The following is a 12969-nucleotide window of genomic DNA, read 5'->3' as shown; positions in this document are numbered from 1 at the left end:
GGGCTCAAACCCAGGCAGTCTGGCTCCAGAACCCGAGTCCTCAGCCATTGTGTCGTTCTGCGCACCAGGAAGTCTGGTGGTCTGGGCAGGGGGGAGTCTAATGTGCAAAAGGTGGAAGCAGCTTCAAGGATGGCAATCATTTTTTCATCCTGTCAGTTTTTCCGAACATCGCTAGATGCTGAGACAGCAAAGTCGTGAACAAAACGGTCACAGTCCCACTCAAAACATTTTTGAGTTTCCAAGAAGAAAAGACATTGAAGAACTACAGAGGTAAGGCTCAATGTCTCACTGGTCCCAGGGGTGGGAAGGCTTCGTATGGGAGTGACCTTGAAGGTGCAGGTGAAGGAAGAGACAGAGCAACAGGGCGAGGATTTGGGAGGGAGGGCTCCATGGAGAGACAGAGCCTGGACAGAGCGCAGGGGAGTGAGAGGGGGTGTGGGGCCCTCCTAGGGCAGGGTGAGGCTTCCGAACGGCAACTCTGAAAGCTACTAGGGCATCGTACGCTGCGGCGTGGTTGAAAAGAAACAGGAGTAGATTGAGAGATCCAGACAGGAGGCTGGCGTAGCCGTCCAGGGGAGAGCTGCCAGCAGTCAACAAAGAGAACAGATTCAGAACCTGCCGACGGTGCCATGTCTGCATGACTAGGTGCTTGCTCAGTGTGGGAAAGGAGGGGGAGCCAGATCTGGGGGGAAGACGGAGTTAGTGTTGGTCATGTTGACTTGGGAATGATTGCCAGGCAGCCAACTACTAGGTGGCAACTAGGTGTCAGCTGGGAGTCAGAGGAAAGGATTCTAGTTGGAGGCTGTGTGGGGGTTGTCCGTGTATATGGGTGGCACTTACGGCCTTGGGAGTAGGTGGCGTGATTAAGGGAAAGGTTTAAAGGAAGAAGAAAGAGGGCTTGAATGATGAACTTGGGGGACTCCAACTTTTCCAAGCCAGCTAGAGGGAGTTGCTGGCCAAGGGCAGCCTAACAGACAGAAAGAAAACCAGCAGTGTGCTGCTCAGAAGACCAGGCTAGGACAACTTGAGAAAAGAGGGAATGTGATCTTCAGAATAAATGAAGTGAAAGAAGCAATATACAAAAAATTGCATCCATATGCTCCCATTTGGAAAGAAGACAAAAAAAGGAAATGGATGCAAATACATACATAAACATTTCTGCAGCCAGGCGCGGTGGCTCACTCCTGTAATCCCAGCACTTTGAGAGGCCAAGGCACGTGGATCATTTGAGGTCAGGAGTTCAAGACCAGCCTGGCCAACATGGTGAAAACCCATCTCTACTAAAAATACAAAAATTAGCTGAGTGTGGTGGCAGTGGCCTGTGATCCCAGCTACTCCAGAGGCTGAGGCCCGAGAATCACTTGAACCCAGGAGGCAGACATTGCAGTGAGCCGAGATTGCGCCACTGCACTCCAGCCTGGGTAATAGAGCGAGACTCAGTCTCAAAACAAACAAAAATTCTGCAAGAATCTACAAGAACGTGCATAGGACTGCCTCTGGAGAGGGGCATTGGCAATACATGCAACTGCCAATTAATGGCAGCCTTTTTGTACTGGTTGAGTGTTTAAATGATATGCAGGTATTACTTTTTCAAGTTAATTAAAGGTGAGAGATTAAGGGTCAATTCCACCCCTCTCCAGAAGTTAACCTTGCGGCTGCTGTTCCGAGGTTTTGAAGATCGGGCCCCTAAGGCAGGTTGGGTCAGCTTCAAGGGGAAGGTGTAGAATTGGAAGAGCAGTTTGGTGGCAGCTGGAGAGAGAAGTCAGGTGGGGCAGGTGCGAGTCTGAGTGGGAGGTGAGAAGGTGGAGATGATCTGTGTAGACAGCCTTTTTGAGTAGCTTAGTGGTGGAGAGGAGGGAAACTGAAGGCGTTGTGAGGAGTGAGGAGACGACCGAGCTGTCCCTGGAAGCTGGCTGGGGTCATCATTACTGTCATCTTGTGGGTCAGTCATGAGAGACCTTGTCACACACGTAGGCTTCCCTTGTCCCCCGGGGAAGCTGGTTGACTTATCAACAGGAGAAGGAGGTCGGCTCCGCATCATTTGTTCTTTTATATATATACTTTAAGTTCTGGGTTATATGTGCAGAACGTGCAGGTTTGTTACATAGGTATACACGTGCCATGGTGGTTTGCTGCACCCATTAACCTGTCACCTACATTAGGTATTTCTCCTAATGCTCTCCCTCCCCAGCCCCCACCCTCTGACAGGCCCCGGTGTGTGGTGTTTCTCCTGTGTCCATGTGTTCTCATTGTTCAGCTCTCACTTATGAATGAGAACATGTGGTGTTTGGTTTTCAGTTTCTATGTAAGTTTGCTGAGAATGATGGTTTCCACCTTCATCCATGTCCCTGCAAAGAACATGAACTCATTCTTTTTTACGGCTGCATAGTATTCCATGGTGTATATGTGCCACATTTTCTTTATCCAGTCTATCATTGATGGACATTTGGGTCCCATCATTTGTTCTTAAGGATTCCTCACTTCCTACTTGCAGCTCCTCTCTCCGGGTGTTCAGAAATCATTCCACGGTAGCTGCTAGTTTGTTTTAGAAGCCTCTAGGGGACACCTGTCAGGTCACCAGTCCATAGTTTCCAGAATCTACCATCCCCCACCTAAAAGTACAAAAGCAAATGAATTGAGACCTATGGTCATTTCTGGCGTTGGGGTCCCTGTCTGTCTCTCGGTTGTCCTACCTAGAGTGCTATGAATAGTTCCCGAGTCACTTCTGCAGGGCCTCCCGGCCCCTTCTGCCCATGCTCGCCTGCTTTTGCTCTGCTTTTTCGGTTCAAGGCTGTCCTCTCACAGAAAGTATGGAAGTGAGTCATGTGTTTCCACACTCCCTGTAGTCAGCTAACTGTCCTTGCTCCACACCTGGCTTTATACATTGCACTCACGGTCTTGGGGTTTCTCACGGGCATCACCCCAGTCTAGAGTTTAGCTCCACAGCCCACCCAACAGGTCCATCTGTCTCCAAGCCTCTTGCCTGCGGACCCTTTTTTATTCCGTCTCTGAAACCCAGAGCTCACCAGTTCCATACAACCACGTCCATTTCCTCTGGTGCCAGCCCCGTGCCTTTCCCCAGCCTGGGATTAAGCTGTGCCCCTCCGAGAGCTTGCCGGTGCTTTGAGCCTCATCTCACAGAGCCTTGGATTCGGGCTCTCATGCCTTGTCTCCAAGCTTTGGGGACTGTTCTTGTGCAGGCTGTTGGCCTGTGGAGGGTCTTCAGAGAGGGTGAGGAGGCAGAGCCAGGAAAGCATGCTTGGGAGGAGGGGGGAAGGCAGGAGGAAGGCCTGCCCGGGCTGGGGGATCCTCGGGGTACCTGCAGGGCAGGGCCGGGGCTGGGCCTGCCTCTGCCACTTCCTGGCTGTGGAAGCTGGGGCAAAGCGCCTAACCCGTCTCCTCATCCTTAAACTGGAGATAATGTGAGTGCACTTCTTGAGCACTGATCGCGGACTTTCCATGTCTGACCCACGATCCTCAAGTCACCCTGTGCAATAGTTCTCATCCTCAGGTTCAGATGAAGAAAATCCTCCTCAATACCTGCCTTGCAGGGCTGCTACGGGCTCCTGTGGGCACCTGTAGACGCCTGCACTCTCCTGGAATTCCTCACCCTTCATCTAGCTAGCTCCACGAATATCCTCCATCTCTGGAATCTTCTGGTACAGTCGTTGCCAACCCTTTTGGCACCAGGGACCGGTTTCATGGAAGACACTTTTTCCACGGATAGGGGTGGCGGGGCGGGGCGGGGGGCGGTTGGGGAGGGTGGGTGGAGGGTGGGAAGGTTGGTTTCGGGGGATGATTCAAGCGCATTGCTTTTAACATTGGATTCTCATAAGAAGCGCGCAACCTAGATCCCTCTCATGCGCAGGTCTCAATAGAGTTCTCCTCCTATGAGAATCTAATGCCGCCGCGGATCTAACAGGAGGCGGAGCTCGGGCGGTAACACTCGCCGCGCACCTCCTGCTGTGTGGATCCTAACGGACGATGGACGGTACCGTGGGACCCTCGTTCCAGCAGAGGCACCATAAATGCCTCCCTGCCCTCTGAGACTGATCTAAAAGCAATTGTTCTTCCCATCTCTCCATGTTCCAGCGGAGCCACTGAAGTCCCTGGGAAGTCCAACTGTAAGTGACCCCGAGAGACCTTAGTGCCCCCAACATCCCACCATTCCTGGGCTGCCGGGACTGGGTTCTTTGCAGAGTTGCAGTCAGGTGACCCTGTGCCTGCCGCTGCCGCTCTCCCGAGTCATTTGCCGGGCTTCTTCCTACAGAAGTCCCCTGATGGCACCCAAGGTTGTTTCCCCGCCCTGCTCAGGTGTCCTCCCCCACCCCCAGCGCCAGCGTCCTTGTGCTCCTACCCCGCCCCTCCTGCCTCCTGCCCTGGCTGCCCTCCTAGCTCCTCCTCGCCCACTTAGCCCTCTCCCAGGACGTGGGCTCCTTCTTGCTCTTTCCAAGGACTGTGTGTCAGGAAGGGTGGTGGGAGACGTCTCTCTCTCTAACACCCCAGCACCTCTCCAGCCCCCACGGTCCAGTGTCCCACTCCCACCCTTGCAGCTGCCACCCCCAGTCACTCCTTTCGTATCCTGAAGGCTTTGGCTCCAACCTCACTAACGTCCTCTCTGGTGTCATCCTGGTAGCTGCCTAGACCATCTCCAGCTACCTGTCCATGGCACAGCTCTCCCCTGTTCCCAGAACGTCTCCACCTTTGAAATGCTAACCTCACTGCCCGCTCTCAGGCCGGATCGCCTCCTGTCCAGAGCCTCTCCCTGGACCTCCTCTGAAACTCTGGCCTCCTTGCTCCCCTGCCAGGATGGTCCAGCTTCCATAGGTGGTAGCCGTCTCAACGTGCCCAGCTGCAACCCATCCTCCCCGCCCAACTCAACCCATAAACAGGGTGTCCATCTCCAGCTTTGGGAGACTGAAGACAGCCATGCCCCAGTGGTACCTGTGGTCCCCAGCCTCCCGTGGCTCAGTGTGCCTGGGTCCTGCAGGTCAGCCTTAACCTGTTCTTCTCGGGGCCACTTTCCACCCCTCTTCTCTCACCTGAGCCGCCCTCCAGCGCACTCCTCCCCCCCCACCTCTTCCCTCCTCTTACCTGAGCCATCCTCCAGCTCACTCCTCCCCTCCCACCTCCCAGGGAAATGGAGGCTGCCAATGGAACTCCCTTGATTTTGAGGCCTCATTCCAACACCCTCACCTGCATCCCCCTGCCACCAGGTCTGGTGGTCCTTCTGTCCCATCCTATCCCATCTTCTAACAGCTCCAATGTCACCTGTGGTCCATTCTTAGCAATGGCTCCACCTTAAGAATGTGCGTTGGCCCAAGTGTCTCTGAACTTCAACAAGCAACTCCCTGGACTGGCCTTCTGCAGCCGCACCCTCTCCTTGTCCCCTCACAGTGGTGCCAACTGTGGCACACTCCCTGCCCTCTGCAATCTGGCCTCCGCCCGCCACTTGTGGAAATTGCTCTAGCCAAGGTCACCCGCTGGTGACCTTCATCATTAAATGCAGTGGATGCTGTCGGGGCCCCTGGCCCCCCCGTCATTTCCCTTCTATCCAGGAGCACTCCTGCCCCCCATCCCCTCACTCGCCTCTGGCCTGCCTGATGCCAAGGCTCTGTCCTGCCTTGGTCCCTCCCCTCCCTCTCTCCTTCTTGGGAACCAAGTGCCTAACCAGGACATTAGCTCTGGAGTGTCCTCAACCAACGTCAGGGGCTTAGCATGAAGAACGCTGCTTGCTGTGTGGAGGGTGCCTGCCCTCGGACCAGCCTACCTCCTGGAGTGTAGGACCAGGGAGGGGCCCAAGCAACCACAGACAAGGCCACGTTATCCCAAATCAGCCTTACCAGGAATAAAATGGGGGTGGGGATCTGTCTTTCTTATTTCTAAATTGGCTTAGAACTTAAAATCTCAATGGACCCAGACCCTTTTGCTCTTGACTTTGCTGCAGAGGCACCCCGACTTCTGTAACGTGGGTTCTTGGCCTCCCCAACCCCCGGGCTGCCCCTCTCAACCCCCAACCCCCGGGCTGCCCTTCTCAACCCCCAACCCCCGGGCTGCCCTTCTCAACCTGCACCTCAGCTTCGGCCTTCCTTTCAGCGCTGGTGTCCCTGGCATCTGCCCGAGGCCCCCTTTCCTTCTCACTTTTCCTTATCTCCCTGGGGAAGAGCCCATTCATTTCCATGGTGCCAATGAGTGTGGCTGCTGATCACTCCCAAAGCTCATCCCCAGCCTTGGCCCCTGGACCTCAGATCCATTTACACAGCACCCCTCTCAGATGCCCAGCAGGCAGCTCCAAGCCACTCAGCACCTGTCTTCTGCCCCAGCCTAGCCTGTGCCGCAACAAAACCATTTGTTGCTCCCCACGTCTTTCCTATGCAAAAACCTCCTCCTGGGGAGAAGCAGACGCCAGTGCCATGCAGCCTGTAGAACCGTGAGGCAAGATAAACCTCTCTTCTTATAAATCACTCAGTCTCTGGTATATTTATTTATTTATTTATGAGACAAGACCTTACTCTGTCACCCAGGCTGGAGTGCAGTGCAGTGGCACAATCACAGCTCATTACAACCTCAACCTCTCAGGCCCAAGTGATCCTCCCACCTCAGCCTCACAAGTAGCTGGGACTGCAGGTGTCCGCCACTACGCCCAACTAATTTTTGTACTTCTTTTAGACACAGGGTTTCGCCATGTTGCCCAGATTGGTCTTGAACTCCTGGACTCAAGCAATTCTCCCACCTCGGCCTCCAAAAGTGCTGGGATTACAGCTCTGAGTCACTGTGCCTATCCCAGCCTCAGGTATTTCTTTATGGCAATGCAAAAGAGGATGAACGCAGTGACCCAAATGGGATGTGGCCTTACTGGCTCCCGGGAGGTCGGCCAGGTTGGCTTCCTGTACTTCCCATGTTCCCCAGATAGCAATGACCTTCAGTAGGGGCTGGACTAGGCCACTTCCTGGTCCTGTAACCATGCAGACTGATCTTTCAATTTTCTTCTGCTCCACTAATGTCCTTCAAGGGAGGTGGGAGAATGGCAGTCTCCGGGGCATTGATGATTATAGAGTCGTCTCTTTTTAGCTGTGTAAGCAACTCCAGGACTGCAGAGAACACTTTACCCACTTAAGTTGAACTCACCATGGGTGATGACCACAAGTCCACATCCAAGGTAGCAGGAGTTTGGGGGAGGCCAAAGATGGGTCACTCTACTGGCTTTTTGGGTTGTTTTTATGTTTACTTAGAAATAATGGCTACTGTGTAGGGTGGACCTCACATTTTTCTCAGGCTGTCAGCTCCAGCCCTCTCTCCCTCTGCACACAGCAGTACCTGAACACTGTGACTGGTCACACCCAGCCCATTGCTTTGTTCTGCTGTTCATCTAGACCCCAATTATTAGACCCCAGGGGGTATGGTGAAGTCGGGTGGATGAAGGAGCTCTGCTCAGGGGACCTTGGATCAGGCTGCATTTTGTAGAATAGCAGAATAGTGAACTACCCAATGTCGTGAACCAGTCCCTCTGCTTTGAGGGCAGGACCCCAGGGCGGGAAGAGCTGTTAGAATATACCATTACATTTCTTTTGAAGAGACGAGGTCTCGCTCTGTTGCCCAGGCTATGGTGCAGTGAGTGGCTATTCACAGATGCAACCACGGCACTCTATAGCCTCCAACTCCTGGGCTCAAGCAATCCTCCTGCATCAGCCTCCCAAGTAGCTGGGACTACAGGCATGAACCTCCATGCCCGGCTCTATGCATTTTTTTTCTTTTGAGACGGAGTCTCACTCTGTTGCCCAGGCTGGAGTGCAGTGGCGCAATCTCGGCTCACTGCAAGCTCCACCTCCCGGGTTCACACCATTCTCCTGCCTCAGCCTCCCAAGTAGCAGGGACTACAGGCGCCCACCACCATGCCCAGCTAATTTTTTGTATTTTTATTAGAGAAGGGGTTTTACTGTGTTAGCCAGGATGGTCTCGATCTCCTGACCTCGTGATCTGCCTGCCTTGGCCTCCCAAAGTGCTGGGATTATAGGCATGAGCCACCGTGCCTGGCCTGCATTTTCTTATAACCTGCAGAGGGAGGCTGTGTAGACTTAAATATGACTAAAAACAATCTGAAAAGCAATGATTTTGTATTGGTTTTATTTAAATTTTACAGAAACCTGATTAGAGTTAAGTATGTAATTATAAGTCCAGTAACAACTTCTACAAAAATGCACATACAATGCCAGAACTCCTTAAAAGCAACTAATATCATATTTGTGTTTTGCATAAAACATGCATTAATATGTTGGCCAAAATCAGTCTCTACAAGAAGAGACAGTCCAATACAGTCGATAAGAAAACTAGTTGTGAACAACAGGTAAAAAAAGAGGTTTCCAGTTAATGTGAAAGAAGGAATAGTACCTTTCATAAAACAAGCCCTTCAGCGTTGGGTTAACTGATTGGTACTATTGTGCTGCACGTAATGTAACACATCACCTCCAAGACTTGGTCCTGATCGGTCATAGGAAGTAAGGGACTTTCTGGTAGTTACATCAGATATTTGAGAAGATTAAAAGCTTTCTGGACATGATGGTATACTAGTGGTGGAACCTTGCAAAAAGGGTTCGAAACATTCTCAGACTTGGAAGAGCTCCCAAGCTTGATAAACAGCCTCAAAGACACCCTGAGCCTTTGAACGGAGCCCTCTGCACAAGGCCAGCTCAGGGCTCACCAGCATGTCCTACGGCCACAAGAGCTTCCAGCTCCACTTACCACCCTTCGTGAGGATCTGTAATTAAGAGACTGAGTGCTGAAGAACATGGTTGTGCCATTTCTTTGAGGCTTTGACTTTTTATAAGGCCTAGTTCATCTCGTCCAGGGACTGGGCACTCAAATGAATACACGGATGCTGGACACATAAGGAGTATTAATATACATGATGGCCCCACAGCCTGAAATGCTTTTATTAACATACATCAAGATGTGTCTCCGACTGTCAGGAAAGACCTTGTTCTTCCAGAGGGAGAGAAGCTGAGGGCTCTCTATGTATCACAAGGCCTTTACTCCACAGACTGAGGGGCGTTAAAGAGGTCTCGTATCAACTGAAAGGACTTCCCCTCAAATGTGGGGCTCTGTACAACCTTCCATGAGGATCTTCAAAAACAAGATCTCATGTCGCTAGGGAAGCAGCGGCGGACGTTAACATTATATACACAAAACTCTGCATTCGTGCAGCCTCGGGCCTTATTTGGAATCTCTTCCACAGTCTGTCTCTTCCAAAACAGGGCTCCCTGCCCTGCTTACTACAAGTAAGCTAACTCAGGAGCTGTTTTCTGTAGCACAGATTCGAGGGGGAAAATAATAATTTATTGGGGTTCTAATAACATTTTCATAACAGAATATCAAAATAGGTCCATTTTTGATATATGCTTATGAATATCCCTGATAATATCAAGAAATCCAGAGGACTTCGTAAATCACCAAGATTTCACAGGGGTGAGACCCGGTCTGTTTTCTAGGCAGCAGAAAAGGGACTAGTATACCGGCAAATGTTCTCCAGGAAGCCCTGTGAGCGCTACAGTACTGAAATTCTAATTCTAGTGCCAGAAGAATTGTGAACAAAAATTTCACTTGAACTGTATTAGTAAAATTCATAACAAAGGTTTGCTTCCTCAGCCCTATCACCTGCTAATCTCTCTGCTGTGACAGACATCCAGACCAGAAAACCATCAGTCCCGGCTACTCTGGAGGTTGGGCCTAGAGAAAACAAGCCCCAAGATCCTTTCTAAGCTATGACCAAACCTCAGAAAACAGGGATGTGAAAGAAGGAGCAGACCAGGCTTGAGGAAGCTTTGACCCAAGGCACCACGATCATAGGGGCGAGGGGACCTGCAGAGGTTCTAGGTGACGGGAAGAGAGCCTTCCGTGACGCCTGCGGAGGAGGTTCTGGGAGGCAACAGCTCTGTGGCAAAACACACACATCTGGGAGTGAAATAACAGATCATTAAACAAGACACCAATTTGCTTTCTCAAAACCAAATCAAACTTTAAAAAACTACGCAAATAACCCTGGGTGCACTGGAGTAGGAGTACACTGGAGAAGTCTGTGGAATGAGCTGCACTAGCTGAGTCACAGAGGATGCTGGCTGTGACGTCAGCATCCACACTGTGGCTACTGCAGCTAAAGAGAATGCAGGGAGCGCGAGGCCTCTCCAAACAGAGGAGGACGGAAAGGGGGCCGAATGTGAACCACACCTCTTTTATTCCAAGAATGGGAAGTGCATTTTCATTGGCCTGAATGAGAAGCTTCATACTCCACTCTAGCTGCAGTAATACTGCATCCCGTCCACTCTTCTTCTCTTTTTTGACTGAAACTCTTCAAAGAACTGCTGAATGTCCTCTCTCTTAACAACCTGTTGATGAAAAGCAAAGATTATGAAAGAGAACTAAGTAACAGAATCGCAATTATGAGGCCATAGCATTCACAAACAAGTCAAATGATACTGCTAAGAATTACGTTCATGTGCAGTTAATGATACCATCTCCATTTTCTGGTTTTTTTTGAGATGGAGTCTTGCTCTGTCACCCAGGCTGGAGTGCAGTGGCATGATCTCGGCTCATGCAACCTCCACCTCCTGGGTTCAAACCATTCTGTTGCCTCAGCCTCCCCAGTAGCTGGGATTACAGGCACGCACCACCATGCCCAGCTAGTTTTTGTACTTTTAGTAAAGACAAGGTTTCACCATGTTGTCCAGCCTGGTCTTGAACTCCTGACCTTATGACCCACCCACTTCGGCCTCCCAAAGTGCTGGGATTACAGGCTTGAGCCACCGCGCCCGGCCACCATCTCCATTTTCTAGGAGGGATGCTCAGGCACACAGGGCTGACCTGCTCAGAGCCACACAGCTGGGCACAACAGCAGAATGGTTCCAAGCTGGGTGACCCCTACTGCAGTTTCCCTTTACAAAATGAGACAACAGCAGCACCTATCTAGCAGGGTCAACTGAAGGCTGGATGAGCGACAACGCCCACAAAAGACTGCCTGGCACGTGGCAAGTTCTCAAGATAAGCTGAAATTGGCAGAGCCAGCACACAAACTGAGAACCCCAAAGTCCTCCTCAGACCACTGCCCACACCCTCTTACCACAGCTGTGTTTCTGAATGTCCTCCAGCTCTGCAAAAGCACCCACAAAAAACAAAATGTACTATACTGGGAGATTGTGCTTTCTTTACCAGCAACAGAGGTGTTAAGAAAAAGGAACTAAAAAGCTTTTCCCTCTGGCCAGGCACAGTGGCTCATGCCTGTAATCCCAGCATTTTGGGAGGCTGAGGCGGGTGGAACATGAGGTCAGGAGATCAAGACCATCCTGGCTAACACAGTGAAACCCCATCTCTACTAAAAAAATACAAAAAACTAGCCGGGCGCGGTGGCGGGCACCTGTAGTCCCAGCTACTCGGGAGGCTGAGGCAGGAGAATGGCATGAACCCAGGAGGCGGAGCTGGCAGTGAGCCCAGATCATGCCACTGCACTCCAGCCTGGGCGACAGAGCAAGACTCTGTCTCAAAAAAAAACTTTTCCCTCTTTGTCATCAATGAAAAAAACAAACTTAAGAGTCCAAAATTAAAGATGTTTGCTATATACACAGAAAAATAATTGGGAAAAAACTCATACTATAGAAGCAGCACTTTGAATAAATCCACCTTATGCAATAAAATGGAAATTTATCTATTTTATTGGAAAAAGGATTTAGTGTCCCATACAAAGGTGTTTATGATATTAGCAAAATAAAATATTACAAATAACAAAATAAGACAAAGGGAAAATACAAATAAAAAAGCAAACTGGTCTAGGTGCAGTGGTTCACGCCTGTAATCCCAGCACTTTGGGAGGGCGAGGTGAGCGGATTGCTGGGGCCAGGAGTTCAAGAACCAGCCTGGACAACGTGGCAAAACCCTGTCTCTACTGAAAACACAAAAATTAGCCAGGCATGGTGATGGGGGCCTGTAATCTCTGCTACTCAGGAGGCTGAGGCAGGAGAATTGCTTGTACCCGGGAGGCGGAGGCCGCAGTGAGCCGAGATCGTGCCACTACACTCCAGCCTGGGCGACAGAGTGAGACTCCATCTCAAAATAAACAAAACAAAACAAAACAAAAAGCCAACTGGACAACCTGGCAGTCCCTGCCCACCCCAACAGCGAGTCTGCGCCAATGGATCCATCGAAAGCTGTCTAATGCCATCACAGAAACAGGTTTGTTTATTTATTTTTTGAGACAGGGTCTCCCTCTGCAACCCAGACTGGAGTGGAGTGGCGCAATCACAGTTCACTGCAGCCTCGACCTCACTGACTCAAGCAAACCTCCCACCTCAGCCTCCCAAGGAGCTGGGACTATAGGGTGCACGCCACACCTGGCTAATTGTTTGTTGTTGTTGTTGTTTGTTTATTTGTTTTTGAGATGGAGTCTCGCTCTGTTGCCCAGGCTGGAGTGCAGGAGTACAGTGGCACAATCTCGGCTCACTGCAAGCTCTGCCTCCCGGGTTCATGCCACTCTCCTGCCTCAGCCTCCCGAGTAGATGGGACTACAGGTGCCCGCCACCACACCTGGCTAATTTTTTTTTGTATTTTTAGTACAGACGGGGTTTCACCATGTTAGCCAGGATGGTCTCGATCTCCTGACCTCGTGATCCGCCTGCCTCAGCCTCCCAAAGTGCTGGGATTATAGGCGTGAGCCACCGCGGCCAGTCCACGCCTGGTTAATTTTTAAATTTTGTGTAGATACGAGGTCTCACTATATTACCCACACTGGTCTCAAACTTCTGAGTTCAAGTGATCCTCCCACCACCCCCTCCCAGAATGCTGGGATTACAGGTATGAGCCATGACACTCAGCATGTTTGTTTTTTAATAAGGTAACACATGCTTATTGTTCAGAAAGAAGGACAGTGAGACAAGAAGAGTGAAGGAAAGAGAAAGAAAACGAGAGCATGTGAATGCATTTCAGCAA

The 12969-nt window shown here is 50.9% G+C and overlaps 1 protein-coding gene and 1 pseudogene across 3 annotated transcripts in view; one reads left to right on the top strand and one right to left on the bottom strand.

Moving 5' to 3' along the window:
- Positions 1–8109: 8109 nt before the first annotated feature.
- The window catches only part of UBR7 (ubiquitin protein ligase E3 component n-recognin 7 (putative)), a 24967-nt gene continuing 20107 nt past the window's right edge, over positions 8110–12969 (bottom strand). For all 3 annotated transcript variants that reach the window (XM_025391232.1, XM_025391234.1, XM_025391233.1), the window contains one exon: positions 8110–10379. In XM_025391232.1, the coding sequence (XP_025247017.1) occupies positions 10287–10379 (93 nt within the window). In that variant the 3' untranslated portion in view covers positions 8110–10286. The remainder of the gene's footprint in view (positions 10380–12969) is intronic.
- LOC112629123 overlaps positions 12199–12969 on the top strand; it is a 3309-nt pseudogene continuing 2538 nt past the window's right edge.

The sequence above is a fragment of the Theropithecus gelada genome, chromosome 7b (genome assembly GCF_003255815.1).
Source record: "Theropithecus gelada isolate Dixy chromosome 7b, Tgel_1.0, whole genome shotgun sequence".
NCBI classification, from domain to species: Eukaryota; Metazoa; Chordata; class Mammalia; order Primates; family Cercopithecidae; genus Theropithecus; species Theropithecus gelada.
Note: the sequence above shows the minus strand (reverse complement) of the source record. Positions and strands in the feature narration are given on the sequence as shown.